We start from the raw sequence: 15,767 nt of genomic DNA on the forward strand, positions 1-15,767 counted from the left end.
CCCACAGGGTGGTCGTTTTGCGTTTTGGTCTCTCTTGGCCTTGCACGTGTGTAGCGCAGACTGGCGCCTGGCAAAGCCTTGTGCCACATTCATTTGGGGTCTTGTTAGGAGAACAGGGATGGGGGGCTGGGGGATGGCACAAGGACCTGGTCATGGCACATGACGTCTCCGGAGGGAAGAGGGAAGCCGACGTCAGTGCCTACGCTGGGCCGCAGGGCCAGGGGTCCTCACCTGGCTTGTGGCTGCGCCTGACATAGGCAGCCTGGATGGAGGGGCCCTTCCAACTCTGCTGGCCCCGGGGACGCAGGGACTCAAGTCCCCTCTGGTCTGTGGCCCTTCTGGGAGCAACACAGCCTGCCCAAGTCGACTGGCCCCTCAGCTTCGCCCCTTCTGTCGAGGGCTGGGCTCCGCGGACCCCCCAGGGCAGCACTCCCCCTCCCGCCCAAAAGAGGCGGCAGCACCCCCAGCCCTGGGGACACCACACAGCCCCTTGGGAAGGTCACCCCGCCGGCCATGTGTCGTTAAGGGATGGGCATTTCTGGGCTGGGATTTAATGGGGTGACCCTGCGCAACCCCTCTACGTTGGTTACAAGGTGTCAGAAGAAAGCTGTTATTAACGCAACTTCTTTTTTACAAGTCTTGTTTATTGAAAGGATCTGAAAATTGTAGTAAGGCTTTCAATGACATTTAATAAATTTTCAAGAAATTAATATGAAACATTAAAATGTACTTAAAAAACAAAGTTTTCTAGATCATTCCCGTCTCAGGCTGCTTCAGAGCTCAGTTCACGCCCTTTTTGTTCAATGAGTGACTGGAATTCCGAACGTGGCTGTCTTCTGGCCCTAACGCCAGGCACTGGTCCCTCTCTCCTCCTGTGCCCGTGGCTGGGTGGGCGGGGGCTTCACCTGTGCTCAGGGTCGTGGCTGACGTACAGCCAGGCCCACTGCCCAGAATCACACTCGGGGATTTTGGACGCTCAAGTTCGCAGATGTTGAGGTGCCCAGATGGGGGTGAGCAGGGCAGGCACGTGCGTTGGAGAAGGAGCCTGGGCTGGGCCAGGTGGCTGCGGGCAGCACCTCTCCAAACTTCCTGTTCTTACAATCCAGCAGATGAGCAGGTACTCAAAAATAGACGCCTGGGCAGCAGCGACCAGGACCCCAGGCCCTGACCACGACCTCCACACACCTGTGTCTGCTGTGCCTGTGGAAGACATGGGCACCAGGGCACGCAGCAGCCACATGCAGGCCGGAGGCTCATGGGAGAGGCAGGAGGAAAATCAGTGTGTTGAGTCCTTCGCTTGGGTTAGTCTCAAGATTCTCATGACAGTTGCAAAACAAAAGGGATCACCATCAGTAGCCCGGAAACCCCCCTCTCCCGGACTCTGGACCCTCAGGATCGCACTGAACAGAATGGTCCCCGAATGGTCCCTGAGGACGGTGTCTTGCAAAGCAGGAACGTAAACATTTAACGGCAGGACGACTCGCTTCCCCTTGAAATCTTCACAAAAGTGTGTACAAGAAAATATGTACATAAGCACTTCAGAATGTTTCAAACAGCCTCTAAAAAGCATGTACACGATTTAAACCCCCTGCCTGGGAGCAGAAGCTACTTGAGGAAGGCGTGGGTGGTGGAGATGCCAGCCCCTCCTGCTGTGGGTCCCACACTCAGGGCCGGCCTCGAGCGGGAGGGGTGAAGGAAGCACCCAGCCCTCTCCAGAAACTGAGCAGGACAAAACCACCTTGCAGCCACCAGCAAGCCCATGCTTTCAATGGCGCCTTGCTTGGGGATTTCCCTGCAGAGGTTTTAGGGAGGAGGCTCAGGCCAAGAGCAAAAGCTTTGCCGCCGAGGAAGGCTTCTGGGTGAGACATCTACTGTCAACATGGAAGGACAGGTCGAGTCACTCTGACCCCTCTGAATTTCAGTTGACTGATCTGGTGTGGAAGTCCGGCAGCTGGAGGCCGGCTCCGGGGACCCACAGGGGTGCGGGGAGGGGTCTGGAGTCAGCAGGACAAAAGAGCTCCCAGCCCATTTCTCACCTTGCTTCTTTAGAAATGCAAAAAAAAGTCAGATTTAAAACGTTAAAAAAACAGCTGATCTGGACACAAGGCAGGCCCAGGTTCTAACCCGGCTACAGAAAGGAAGTGGTCGTGCCATTTAGAAAGGGGTGTTCACAGACACACACAGGTTGGTCTGTCCCCAGAGGGTTCGTGGAGGGCAGAAAAACAGACAGCGGAAGGATTCGGGCCTGCGAGGCCTCGACCTAGCCCTCCTCCTCCTCCTCCTCCTCCTCCTCCTCCTCAAAGTGGGCTTGCTTCTTCCGGACGTTCCAGTGCAGGCACTGGGCGAGGCTCTCAAACCAGTCGCTCACGGGGTCCCGCACGCAGATGGAGGGCAGTGGGTAGCATGAGGTAGTGATGCTGATGCTGAGGCGGAGACCAGCGGAGGCTGAGCTGGGGCTTCCAGGAGGGCTCCCCAGACCCTCCCTCCCCAGGGGCTCCCCCCAGACCCTCCCTCCCCAGCAGCTCCCCAGACCCTCCTCCCCAGGGGCTCTCCGGACCTCGCTCCCCAGGGCTCCCCCTAGACCGACCCTCTCCAGGGCTCCCCACAGACCCTCCCTCCCCAGGGCTCCCCACAGACCCTCCTTCCCCAGGGGTCCTCCAGACCTCCCTCCCCAGGGCTCCCCAGACACTCCTCCCCAGGGGCTCCCGCCCAGACTCTCCCTCCCTAGGGGCTCCCGCCCAGACTCTCCCTCCCTAGGGGCTCCCTGCCAACACCCTCCCTCCCCAGGAATGGCTGGCTCTGTCCCTTCCCAAGGCAGGCTCTAGGGGTGCCCCATGGGTGCTGGGAATAACCACCCCAGGTCCTGGAGGGGGATGGCGCAGGAAGCTGACAGACTGCCCTGGGACCCTCAGGGGTGAGGTCCCAGGAGGAGGGGGCAGGCAGCTGTGCCAGAGGAGACACCCTAGGGCCTCTGCTGGGACCAGGCCTGCATGTGCCACTGTAGGTGTGAACCCGGGTCGCCCAACTGTAATGCTCCGAGGCACGGGACTCGAGCCCTATGGCGCTCTAGGGGGACAAGCTGTGCCCCCAGGCCAACCCCAAGAGGGTGGGCACTGCCTGGCCCGGGGAGGTCGGCCCCAGTGCCCAGCCGGCCTGTAGCCCACACCTGTCTCCGTGGCGGATCTCTTGTCTCTTTCGTCCGTCAAAGGACACCCATGCCGTGTTCCTTGCTTCAGGTGACAGCATGATCTGAGGGTCAAGCAGGGAGAGGCGTGGGCACCCAGCTGTGGGGAGGATGCTTCTTGGCGCCCACCCCTGGGTGCTTGGCCGAGGCCAAAGTTTGGGCAGTGGCGACCTTGCCTTGCGGATGGCGGCCTGAACGTCCGATAGGTGCCGGCCCAGCTCTGTACTGCCAGAGGCCAGCGATGGCAGGAAGCCCTTTCAGACCCAGGCCCCGGGCACCTCGGTGGACAGAGCTTGGGCCCCAAGCAAGGCAGGGCTTGCATCTGAGGGGGCAAGGGACGGCTGCAGGATGCCGAGGCCACGTCTGAGGCTGGAGCCAGCGCGGCAGGGCTGGGGGCTAGGTCCCGGCTTTGCGTTGCACGGGATCAAATGACTCACAAACCGGAAAAGGAGGAGCGTCGCTGGCTCTGACCTTCAGCTCGACCCCTGCGGGGACCACGATGGGCCGGAAGGACAGCGAGTGGGGACAGATGGGCGTGATCATGATGGCCGGCACGTTGGGGTGGATCATGGAGGCCCCGGCCGCGGCCGCATACGCTGTGCTGCCCGTCGGGGTGGACACGATCACTCCTGACAGGGACAGGCGCAGGCGTCACTCCCGCCCCAGGACGCTCGGGGCCCCAGGACAGCGCCGCGGGCCTTACCGTCGCCCTGCACCGTGGTGATGAGGTGTCCGTCCAGGTAGACGTCCACGTTAGACAGGTAGGAGGAGGGGCCTCTGTCGATCACCACCTCGTTCAGGACCTGGAGGGCAGCAGCGCGCATGCTCAGGGTGGGGGCGCCGTGCACCTCACAGACACCCCCGTCTCGCCCAGGCTCTCCGCAAGGTCCCCCCACCCGGGGCCCTCGTGGAGGCCAGGACCACCCACCCACCTGGTACTGCATGGCCTGCTTCTCAACATCCATGTCCAGACCCACAGGCTGCGAGCCGTTCTCACCCAGCCCGTTGTGCACGGCCGTCTTCTTTTCCCGGAGCTCCTTCAGCACCCTGACCTTCAGCCGGCTCCGCAGGACAACAGCTGCGTTCCCTGAAGTCCGGCGGGGTCAGAGGGCATGGATCCATCAGGGAGGCTGGCGGGGTCAGGGGGCCCAGCCCAGGGAGACCAGCACCAGCAGGGTGAGGGGCTGTTTCTTCTCCTAAGTTGACACTTCTGTGCTGTGCCTTTTTTTTTTTTTTTTTTTGGAGACAGTCTCACGCTGTTACCAAGCTGGAGTGCAGTGGTGTCTCACTGCAACCTCCACCTCCCAGGTTCAAGCGATGCCCCTACCTCAGCCTCCCAAGCAGCTGGGACTGCAGGCGTGCACGACCACGCCCGGCTAAGTTCTGCATTTTCAGTAGAGACGGGGTTTCACCATGTTGGCCAGGATAGTCTCAATCTCTTGACCTCGTGATCCACCCGCCTCAGCCTCCCACCGCGCCCGGTCAACACTTGTACGCCTTCATAGAGTGAGGACCTGCTCACTTCTAGCCAACAGACACGGCAGCTTGAACCCGTGATCTGCTGAAACTTCTCAGTGTTACTACCAAAGGTTTGACCCACTCGATTTAGAAATCCCTGAATCTGGAAACCTTTAAGTGTTGCCCTTATGCATCATTAAATAAAAACAACCGCCCCCCAACCAAGCAAGATGGCATGATCAGAGCTGCTTATGGGTTCCAGAACATTCCAACTCACCCTCTATCACCTGAGTAACTTGGGACTGAAAGTTCTCAAAGCTGAACGGGGTCAGGAAGCCCAGGGAGCCCAGGTGGAAGGCCATGACCGGAGGCACACTGCCCTGTGAGTCAGCGGAGAGGCACTCAGCGCCCATACACCCAGCTTGCCACCAGCACCTCAGGAGGAACCCAGCTCTGGGGACAGCACCCTGACCATGACAGCAGGAGAGGCTGGCCATGTGGACAGAGTGGAGGGGGACATCCCAGGCCAGGGTGGGCAGGGCCACCAGGGCCGAGGTCAGTGGGGGGAGCTGGTGAGAAGCAAAGGCAGCAGGTGGAGCAGACCCTGGGGCGTGGAGGGCTGGGGAAGCGGCCTCGGGGTCAGAGCCGCGAGTCCCACAGGTGCGAATGAGGAGAGCCAGGTGGGCCACAGGTACTTCCAGATGGCATAGACAAGCAGTGGGCCAAGGGCAGAGCCAGGGTCCCCCACACGGGGTGGCCCTGCAGCCCCGGGGAAGAGCCGTGCAGCTGAGAAACCAGGAGGCGCTCCAGGGAGGCCCGGGGGGGATGGGCCAGCAGGGCAGGGCTGTTCCCTGGTACCCACTGCCTGCACCCCTCACTCTGTCCCGGGCGGGCTCTGGCCACCCCCAGCTGTAGCTGGCTCTGCCGTCGCGCCCCACTGTCGTGCCCCACCGTGCTAGGCTGCTCTAGGCGACTGCTCTCGTAAAGCTACGGGAGTGAAGGCAGTGAAGCCGTGCGCTGAGCCGCCCTTCACATGGCATGACCAGAACCTGGTGCACGCAAGGAACGCCAACGCCTCACCTGGAAGAGTGAGGAAGCGTACAGCAGCGTCCCGTCTCCCCCAAGGCAGATGATGAAGTCTATCCGATTGGAGATGTCATCATAATCTAGGAAACACAAAACCCAGGTGTCACACAGGAGCCCCTCCCTGTGCAGTGCCGGCAGCTCCCCTCAGGGTGGGGAGCCGTGCCGGAGAAGCCGAGGGCAGAGCGGCCGGCAGCGCACCTTCTCGGAAGGTGCAGAACTTCTTCTTCACCGCCCCAAAGCTTTCGTCGCTGGCGATGGCAGGGTCTTCTAGCACTTTCTTTTCCACATACACGATCATGTTGTTCTCCTGGAAGCAAAGTGCCCACCTGCTCATTCCACGTGCAGACCCTGCCCTCCGCCGGGAGGAACCAGAGACCTGGCACCATGGCCTGCATGCCTGCTCCTCCCAAGCTCACACTGAAACGTAAGCGCCAACGTGCCGGGATTAAGATGTGAGACCTTTACGGGACAGTTGGGTGGCGGAGGCTCCCCTCTCAGGAATCTACTAACGCTGTGATTTCAGGAGTGGGCTTCCCAGCTCTGACCCCTGACCCCCAAAGCCTGCTCCTCTGCAGAGAAGACACGGCAGGAAGGCCTCGGAGGAACTCACGCTGTTATACACCATGGTTCCAGGAGCGGGCTTCCCGGCTCTGGTCTCCCTCCCCATGCCTGCTCTTCTGCCCTCTCCAGATGCGGCCCCTTGATCTTGGACTTCCCGGCCTCCAGGGCTGTGAGCGCCCTGGGTCAGTTGGCCTCCCAGTCTGGCGCTTGTCACGGCAGCCCACACAAACCCAGATACCTGGGCAGACCCCGCTCGGTCCCAGTTCCACACAAGCAGCTGTTTCCCAGCAGCTGAGACGGTTCCCATGGTCTCATGGGTGGTGATGTGGACGGAGGCCCCCCCAGCTCCGTGTGCACCCCAGGAACCCTCTCCCGCCAGGGCCCCACCACCAGCCCGCGTGCCTCCATGAGGTATGTGCAGAGCTCCTTGAATGGCTGTAGCAGGCTGGCATCTCTCATCTTCTTGATGACAAGGACGCTCTTCGGAGCCTTGTTCCACGTCAGCCGCTGGCTTGCGGGGTCCTGAATGTGCCTTGGGGAGAAAGAGTTCACACGGGCAGTGATTTCCCCCTTGCAGAGAAGGTGCAGGGCTTAGAAAAGAAAAAAAATCCGCCGGGCGCGGTGGCTCAAGCCTGTAATCCCAGCACTTTGGGAGGCCGAGGCGGGTGGATCACGAGGTCAAGAGATCGAGACCATCCTGGTCAACATGGTGAAACCCCGTCTCTACTAAAAATACTAAAAATTAGCTGGGCATGGTGGCGTGTGCCTGTAATCTCAGCTACTCAGGAGGCTGAGGCAGGAGAATTGCCTGAACCCAGGAGGCGGAGGTTGCGGTGAGCAGAGATCGCGCCATTGCACTCCAGCCTGGGCAACAAGAGCAAAACTCCTTCTCAAAAAAAAAAAAAAAAAAAAAAAAAAAAAAAGAAAAGAAAAAAAATCCTTAAAAAGGTGTTTTCGACTCCCGAGGAAATGCACTCAATGGTGGCCACGGCCAGGGCTAAGGGTCACACCGGCACCCCCGGCCACCTGGTGCTGGAGCCTGGCCACAGAGACAGGTTGAGGGCAGCAGGGTGCAGAGTGACCGTCTCTCCACTGCCCGGCCCATCGCACGCAGGCTCAGGCCCACACGCCCTGCCTGGGCACTATGCTGACCCACCTGCACGCACCGCTGCCCTTCACAACCCCCAGCCGCCTGCCGGCCTGGCTGCGCAGTGACAGTCTCAGGGTGGAAATGACCACAGAAGCCCACGGCAGGGCCACTCTTTGCTTGGTGCCCTCCTCAGGCCCCCCGAGAAAGCCCAAACCAGCTGATGTGGAGCCTCTGCCCCTAGGATCCCCTGCACACAACCCCAGGTGAGTCCCAGGACCCTCAAGGGCGGGCTTCCCGCCCTGCAGGCAGCTCACTACACCCCTGCATGAACGGACTTCAACCTCACTCACTCTCCCTCACGTGGCTGCCTGTGCTGTGCCAGCTCCGACCTGACCACTGCTTGGTGTTTCTCCACAGGCAGGGCCTGCCCCGGTGGATTCCCATTACCGCATTAGTCACAGAAAACACCCCAGCCCAGCCCAGAACTGGGCACACACACCAAGGAGCCCACTCCTGCTCCAGAAGCCAAGGGAGGGTGCGGCGCGGACAGCCATCAGTCAGCGCTCACTGCCCATCCTCGGTCCCACAGGGCAAGTTCTTACAGCAGAGCCCCGGCCAGCTGGTTCAAGTTCCCCAATTGAGAAAGCCGGTGCCTGCCCTGCCGCTTCCCAGCAGTGACTTCTCCAAGAGCCTGACTGTCCCCCTAACAACCCCCAGAACCCCAACACCAACGCCGACAGGGCCGCAGACCACAGCCCATTGCTTCTGACCTTTGGAAGACAGTCAGCACTCACCCTGTGCAGGCACTGCTGGGGGGTGCAAGGTCACTCATGCCATCTCCTATGAGCTCGGCGCCTGCCCCGGGTCACACACGTGGCACAAAAGGTGGTTCCTGCCTGCTGGGAGCCGGCCGGCGCGTCCACAGCATCTGGGCCACGCTTGGCGAACATGCGGCCTCTCCGGTGGCATGTCCCTGACTGCGCTCACACTAGAATCCTATGTTCTGCATACTCAAAGCTGAGCAAAACACAACTGTGATGTGACTTGGTAAAGCTGCTGTAAAAACAACTAAGTCAAAAGAGCTTCCCAAACTTTAAAAAAATCAAACAAAACAAAACATAGTTTCCTCATTGGTCACGTGTCCTCTTGCCTAATCCCTACTGAAAAAAAGTCCTCAGAATCACGTTTAGCAGCAGAGGCCACACTTCGGCTCCCTGGTCCTCACTGAGCCGGGCGGGACCGAGCCCTCTGTTCCTGTGTCCTTAGACCTCCTGGCCCAGACTCCAGCCTCTTCCCAGCCCTGGGCCAGCCCCGCTCAGCCCTGTGGAACCGGCTCTGCCCCAGGGAAGGCGTCCTCAGGCCACGGTCAGGTGGAAGGGCGTTCACGCCCAGCCCAGCCCAGCCCTTGCGACACTCTGCTTGGCTCGGCCCGGCCCGAGGGTGTGCAGGTGGTTCACAGTCCTCTGGCCGGGTCAGCCAGCACAGCCCCGCCCTGCACACGGCTCACCCTGCTCTCTTGCCCTCTGTCACCACTGACCCGGCGGCCCAGCCTGCACCCATTCCAGCCTGAGGCTCAGCCAAACCCAGAGAGCGCCACCGGCAGCAGCGTCCCGCACAGGCCTAGGCACGCACCGTGTGTGACCACAAATCAGCACGACTTTCTCCTGGGTCACCTGCAAAGCGGGATGCCAACCCTTGCAGGCACACATGGCTGTGGATACTGGATGGGGAGGGCAGAAGGTGGCGTGAAGCCAGCACGGCCACAGCCGGGCCAGCTCTGACTCCGACTGCATCACCCGTGGCTGGCCCACAAACACAGGCACTCAGGCACCTCCACGACACACGCCCCCCTCCATGCCACACGCCCTCTGCCACACGCGCCCCTCCACGCAACAAGCCCTCCATGCGACAGGCCCTCCACCATAAGCTCCCCCAACCACATGCGCCCCGGCCACACGTCCCCTCCACAACACGCGCCCCTCCACAAGCCCTCTGCCATACGCGCCCCCCGCCACACGTGCCTGCCGGTTCCCTGGACAGTAGGACAGGAAGCAGGCCTTCTCACCAGCCCCATAGGGTCCTACTTTGGACTATCAGGAAATGCCACAGGCTGAAATGCGTGCAAGGCCCTGCCCTCCATAGCAGCCTTGGGACAACAACGTGAATGCGTCCCCAGTTTACGATCCCAGACACACAGAGCCCAAGGGGGCCATGTCCCCGCAGGAGCCGAGGAAGTGGCATGCTCTCAGCACTGCTGGGCTGTCTGGCCTTGAGCAGCTAGGGACCACCCAGTGCGTCCCGGTCTCAGGGCTGAGGCAGAATGTGCCCCTTTGGCGGCCCTGGCCCGGCCCGAGTGACTGACGGCTGATGAAGGCAGTGGTCGAGATGCCAGTGATGAAGGAGCAGGTCTGCCAGGACCAGTAAGTGCAGGGAGGGCCCCGGGCAACGGGGGAGAGGCCCGGTGGCCGCCAGGGACAGAGTGAGCGCAGGACAGCAGGACAGGCCCACAGCAGGGCCGGGGGGACAGTGGAGCGCTCTGGGTCACCCACGTGGCTGCTGAGTAGGGGAGGGCTAGGCCACAGCAGGTGGTCCTGACCATCTGCCGTGGTCGTTTCCTCCTGCCGCCGTCACTGTCACTGAGGAGCCAGGCAGGTCAGTGGCTGGGGGCCATGAAGGGCAGCGGCGTGTGCAGGTGGGGTGACAGTCAGGACCCACACAGCAGCAGCAGCCAGGTAACATTGCAGGGGAGCTCCTTGTGTATTTTACTGTCAAAGTACAGATGGACTGGACGGGGGAAGTAAACGGGACAGGCCTCGCCTGGGGCATTCGGCAGCAGTGACGGGTCAGAGACACCCCTCGCCAGAGTGACTTCCGCCCCAAGGCGCTGCCCTGAGCATCTGGAGGCGGCAAGGCCGGTCACCTTCGTGACTAGGACTCACGCACCGCCCTGCTCACAGTGTAAACAGCAGCTCCTCGATGACGCAGAGGCAGCTGTGCAGGCGCTGTGGCCTCCCCGGACCTGACTCAGTGACGGCCCAGGAGGCTACAGAACAGGCTCCACCAGACCTGACCTTCAGTGGCAGCCCAGGGCTGGGGACTTGTTCCCCGGTGCATCACCAGCCTTCACGGTGCGGGCGCCTGCCTGTCAGCAAATGGCCGAGCGGCGGCTGCCCCACTTCACAGGGCCACGTTGCACTTTCTGGCAAGTCGCCCAGCAGCCCTCACACAGCAGCACCGGGCCCTTCCGCACGGGCCTCCCATGCAGAGAGTGGTGTCCACGACTCCCTGAGGGAGGAGGCACAGAGGCCTCAACCCCTCCAGTGCTGGGATTACAGGCATGAGCCACCGCACCCAGCCAATGTTCCTATTTTTCGTAGAGATAGGCTTTCACCATGCTGCCCAGGCTGGTCTCAAACTCATGGGCCCAAGTGATCTGCTGCCTCGGCCTCCCACAGTACTGGAAATATAGGTGCGAGCCACTGTGCCCTGCCAGGATTCTAATTCATCACACAAAATCCACAGATGTCAGGCTGATCACTGTTGTGTTTTTCCTGTAAGACACTATGCTGGGCCTTTACGCAGAACGTGTTGACAAACAAAACTGTCAAACAAGGGCCGGGCGCGGTGGCTCAAGCCTGTAATCCCAGCACTTTGGGAGGCCGAGGCGGGTGGATCACGAGGTCGAGAGATTGAGACCATCCTGGTCAACATGGTGAAACCCCTTCTCTACTAAAAATACAAAAAATCAGCTGGGCATGGTGGTGCTTGCCTGTAGTCCCAGCTACTCAGGAGGCTGAGGCAGGAGAATTGCTTGAACCCAGGAGGCGGAGGTTGCGGTGAGCCGAGATCGCGCCATTGCACTCCAGCCTGGGTAACAAGAGCGAAACCCCGTCTCAAAAAAAAAAAAAAAGAAAAAAAAGAATTACGCCGGGCGCAGTGGCTCAAGCCTGTAATCCCAGCACTTTGGGAGGCCGAGGCGGGTGGATCACGAGGTCAAGAGATCGAGACCATCCTGGTCAACATGGTGAAACCCCGTCTCTACTAAAAATACAAAAAATTAGCTGGGCATGGTGGCGCGTGCCTGTAATCCCAGCTACTCAGGAGGCTGAGGCAGGAGAATTGCCTGAACCCAGGAGGCGGAGGTTGCGGTGAGCCGAGATCGCGCCATTGCACTCCAGCCTGGGTAACAAGAGAGAAACTCCGTCTCCAAAAAAAAAAAAAAAAAGAATTACAAAACTGTCAAACAGCAACACAGCCCACCCTAGAGCTCTTACTCTTAGAAACTAAAAAGCAGCCGCGAGTGTCTTATGTTGATGGCCACTGATGCCACCATGCCCATGGGCTGTGACCCGGTCTCCAGGCTGCCTGGTGTCCACTGCTCAAGATCCTGGCTTGCCTGCCGTCCATGCTCTCAAAGCCATCAGAGAAGCCATGGCTGGGGAGCTTTCACTCAGATTCCTGCACTCAGGGGGTTCAGGACAATGTCCATGTGGCTTTTTGTTCAAATGACCTAAAACACGTACTTCTCATGTGAAGGGTGAGAATCTGCCTCAACACAGCGATCCTACAACTCTGCACACATCCCAATGACTCCCACCATCCATGGCCCCGGCACTCACACAATGGTCTGCGGGTCTCCCCTCCCAAGGACCCCCCTCCTGGGACCCAGCACTCACATGATGGTCTGTGGGTTCTGCAGCACGCAGGCCTTTGGTCCAAAAGTGGTCACCGGGCATGGCCCATGGAGAGAGCGTGTCCTCCTATAGCAAGAGGACAGTATCAGAGCCACCAGGGCCTGAAACCAGACACACAGGGACAGCCACAGATACAGAGGACGGTACATGCTAAGGCATACATGCAACTCTAATGACACCAACTCCATCTGCCCAGTAGCCACACAGCAGCCCTGGAAGATTCTGCCCCGGTCTGTGGCTGCCTGGAGCGGCCGTGAGGAGCACGCATACTGCCACGCCCCTCAGATCATGAGCCAAGCTGGGGAGAGAGACACCCCGAGCATGGGAAACGCCACCGCCAGGGCCAGCCTGGGGCTCAGAACTCCTGTGGTGTCTCCCCGGGACCACTCTCTAGGCCTGCATCTGGGACTCAAAACCTTAGATGACACCTCTGAAGAGTCTAGACTACAATCCTAACAAGGTGCTGAGGTTGCAGACGTGAGCCGCTGCGCCTGCCCAGGAAACGTGCCCTACAGAAGTCGCTGGGGTGTGAGGGGACCGCCCTCTGGGCTCTGCTCCTCTTGGGAGGCGAACAGACGGAGGCTGGGGTGTCTGCACGGTGACGCGGGGCTGGTCACGAGGGAGGCCCAGTCACGAGCGTGGCCGTGGGTGGCCCAGCCCTCTCGGCCCCACGTGTTGGGCAAGCGGGTCCCTCCTGTGCCCAGTTTCCACAGCTGACACAGGCGTGGCCATTGGTAGCTCATGCCTGTAATCCCAGCACTCTGGGAGGCTGAGGCGGGCGTATCAGGAGGTCAGGAGCTGGAGACCAGCCTGGCTAACACGGTGAAACCCCATCTCTACTAAAATTACAAAAATTAGCCAGGTGCGGTAGTGGGCGCCTGTAGTCCCCGCTTCTTGTGAGGCTGAGGTAGGAGACTCGCTTGAACCCAGGAGGGGGGACATTGCAGTGAGCTGAGATCGCACCACTGCACTCCAGCCTGAGCAACAGAGAAAAACTCCGTCTCAAAAAAAACCAAGTACAGTACGTTACCAAGTAAGAACGTGACCTGCTTAGGAACTTAAAAGAGGACTGGGGAAAACAGTGTTTTTCTAAGTGGGTGTCGGGATTTAGTGTTTGCTTCCCAAGGACAGGCTGTGCTTGCCGATCAGCCACCTCCTCTCCCATCTCACCCTGAAGGCGCCTGTCACTCATGACGGAGGCGGCCTCTGACCCACTGCTGCTGTTATCAGGTTCAGAGTGAAACAGAAGTGGTGCGTTATGCCAAAGAACCCGCAGGAAAAAAAGCAAAAGCGAGTCTGTCAAGAGCGTGCAGTCTCTGCACCGGCGTGGCCTGGAGGTGGAGACGGTGAACCACGCAGACAGCGACGCCTCTGGGGAGAGCTGAGTGATGCAGCACTGCAGGGTGCAGTTGGCCACCAGCCCTCACAGTGACTCCGCAGACAGAAAACGTGGTAGCAGCCTGTTTCCCATTGCTGCCGCCAAGCGGACGCCCTGCAGCCTCCCCCATCTCATGGGGAAACACCACGCACTTTCTGAGGCTCCTTTCACCAAAACGTGCTGCGTGCATTTGATAGTCATGATCCTTGTGGTGGACGCAGCGCTGGCTCTGGCCAGCTTCTCGCTGAAACTCACATTTACTGTCACCAAAACCCAGAGCAACATCCCCAGGCACTGTCACGCTGCGCCCGTCCTGCGAGGCCTGGGGCGTTGTTGCTCAAGCAGCACGGTGTGACAGCAGGCGCTGTGGGCGCTCCAGGTGCAGGAGGGACCCGCCTGCCCAACACATGGGGCCGAGAGGGCTGGGCCGCCCACGGCCACGCTCACGACTGGGCCTCCCTCATGACCAGCCCGGCGGCACCATGCAGACACCCCAGCCTTTGCCTATTCACCTCCCAAGACAAGCAGAGCCCGGATGGAGGTCCCCTCACACCCCAGTGACTTCTGTAGCGCAAAGGTTTCCTGGCTGGGCACGGTGGCTCACGCCGGTAATCCCAGTGCTTTGGGAGGCTGAGTCAAGTGGATCACCTGAGGTCAGGAGTTGAAGATCAGCCCGGCCAACATGGTGAAACCCTGTCGCTACAAAAAATACAAAAATTAGCCGGGCATGAGGGTGGGTGCCTGTAGTCCCAGTTACTAAGGAGGCTGAGGCAGGAGAATCGCTTGAACCCGGGAGATGGAGGCTGCAGTGAGCTAGAATTGCGCCACTGCACTCCAGCCTGGGTGAGAGAGCAAGACCGTCTCAAAAAAGAAAACAAGTTTCCTCTCCGAGTTTGCTTCAGTCTACCACCCAGGGTCAGCGTGGGCTCCAGCTAGATGGTTCCGTGCTGAATCAGACAGATAAAGCAGCACGCTGACAGACAAAGCCCGGAGCCTGCGCTGACGTCCCCGGGCCACACGCCTTCCTCACCGGGCATGGCTTCACCTGGGCAAGGACCAGCCCCACCACCGGATGCCTTGACACAGACTGCTCAGGAGAAGTCTATGAAATCAGAGAGACTGGAAGAGGAAGCAGCCCTCCTGGCTGTACCTGAACTCCCTGGTGCTCCCCAGGGCGGGCGAGGCGGACAGGCTCCGAGACTTGGCGCGGCCCCGGATGGGGTGGCTGTAACTCCAGGTCTCGTCGCCGTGGCAGGCCGAGCAGCCGTACGCCGCCGCGCCGGAACTCAGCGCCTTATTCATGGTCATGTTTTCCTGTTCCATTTCCACAGGAACTTCGGCCAGAGAAACACCGATGCCTTAATTCAATAAAATAAGTAACATAAGCAAAGTAAATGTATGTAAAACAATAGTGATTTACACATACATATGTTCCATTTCATCAAGGGGAAAAAATGGCTGAGGTCCAATTTACCACAGTACTTTGAAAATAGAGTCTCCACCACAGAGATATTTAAAATCTATTTCTGGTCCTGGCTGGGCGTGGTGGCTGATGCCTGTAATCCCAGCACTTTGGGAGGCAGAGGTGACAGACAACCTAAGGCCAGGAGTACAAGACCAGCCTAAACTGACCAATACGGTGAAACCCCCTCTCTAATAAAAATACAAAAATGAACTGGGCGTGGTGGCGGGCGCCTGTAGTCTCAGCTACTCGGGAGACTGAGGCAGGAGAATCACTTGAACCTGAGAGACTGAGGCTGCAGTGAGCTGAGATCACACCACTGCACTCTAGCCTGGGCAAGGAGCAAAACTTCATCTCAATAAAAAAAATTTTTTTGCCGGGCGCGGTGGCTCAAGCCTGTAATCCCAGCACTTTGGGAGGCCGAGGTGGGTGGATCACAAGGTCAAGAGATCGAGACCAACCTGGTCAACATGGTGAAACCCCATCTCTACTAAAAATACAAAAAATTAGCTGGGCATGGTGGCGCGTGCCTGTAATCCCAGCTACTCAGGAGGCTGAGGCAGGAGAATTGCCTGAACCCAGGAGGCGGAGGTTGCGGTGAGCCGAGATCGCGCCATTGCACTCCAGCCTGGGTAACAAGAGCAAAACTCCGTCTCAAAAAAAAAAAAAAAAAAAAAAAAATTTTTTAAAAAACATTATAAAAAAAAAGTGTTTGGCTGAGTGTGGTGGCTTACGCCTGTAATCCCAGCACTTTGGGAGGCCAAGGAGGGCGGATCACATGAGGTCAGGAGATCAAGACTAGCCTGCCCAACATGGGAAACCACGTCTCTGCTAAAAAATATATATATACAAAA

The 15,767-nt window shown here is 59.3% G+C and overlaps 1 protein-coding gene across 5 annotated transcripts in view; it reads right to left on the minus strand.

The window, feature by feature from the left end:
* Window positions 1-623: 623 nt before the first annotated feature.
* NADK (NAD kinase) overlaps window positions 624-15,767 on the minus strand; it is a 28,233-nt gene continuing 13,089 nt past the window's right edge. For all 5 annotated transcript variants that reach the window (XM_010350344.3, XM_039474403.2, XM_039474402.2 and 2 more), the window contains 11 exons: window positions 14,602-14,809; window positions 12,056-12,139; window positions 6,692-6,821; window positions 5,927-6,035; window positions 5,723-5,808; window positions 4,920-5,022; window positions 4,117-4,271; window positions 3,888-3,987; window positions 3,656-3,813; window positions 3,167-3,249; window positions 624-2,423 (listed from right to left, as the gene is read on the minus strand). In XM_010350344.3, the coding sequence (XP_010348646.1) occupies window positions 2,261-2,423; window positions 3,167-3,249; window positions 3,656-3,813; window positions 3,888-3,987; window positions 4,117-4,271; window positions 4,920-5,022; window positions 5,723-5,808; window positions 5,927-6,035; window positions 6,692-6,821; window positions 12,056-12,139; window positions 14,602-14,774 (1,344 nt within the window). In that variant the 5' untranslated portion in view covers window positions 14,775-14,809 and the 3' untranslated portion in view covers window positions 624-2,260. The remainder of the gene's footprint in view (window positions 2,424-3,166; window positions 3,250-3,655; window positions 3,814-3,887; window positions 3,988-4,116; window positions 4,272-4,919; window positions 5,023-5,722; window positions 5,809-5,926; window positions 6,036-6,691; window positions 6,822-12,055; window positions 12,140-14,601; window positions 14,810-15,767) is intronic.

The sequence above is a fragment of the Saimiri boliviensis genome, chromosome 11 (genome assembly GCF_048565385.1).
Source record: "Saimiri boliviensis isolate mSaiBol1 chromosome 11, mSaiBol1.pri, whole genome shotgun sequence".
NCBI lineage: Eukaryota > Metazoa > Chordata > Mammalia > Primates > Cebidae > Saimiri > Saimiri boliviensis.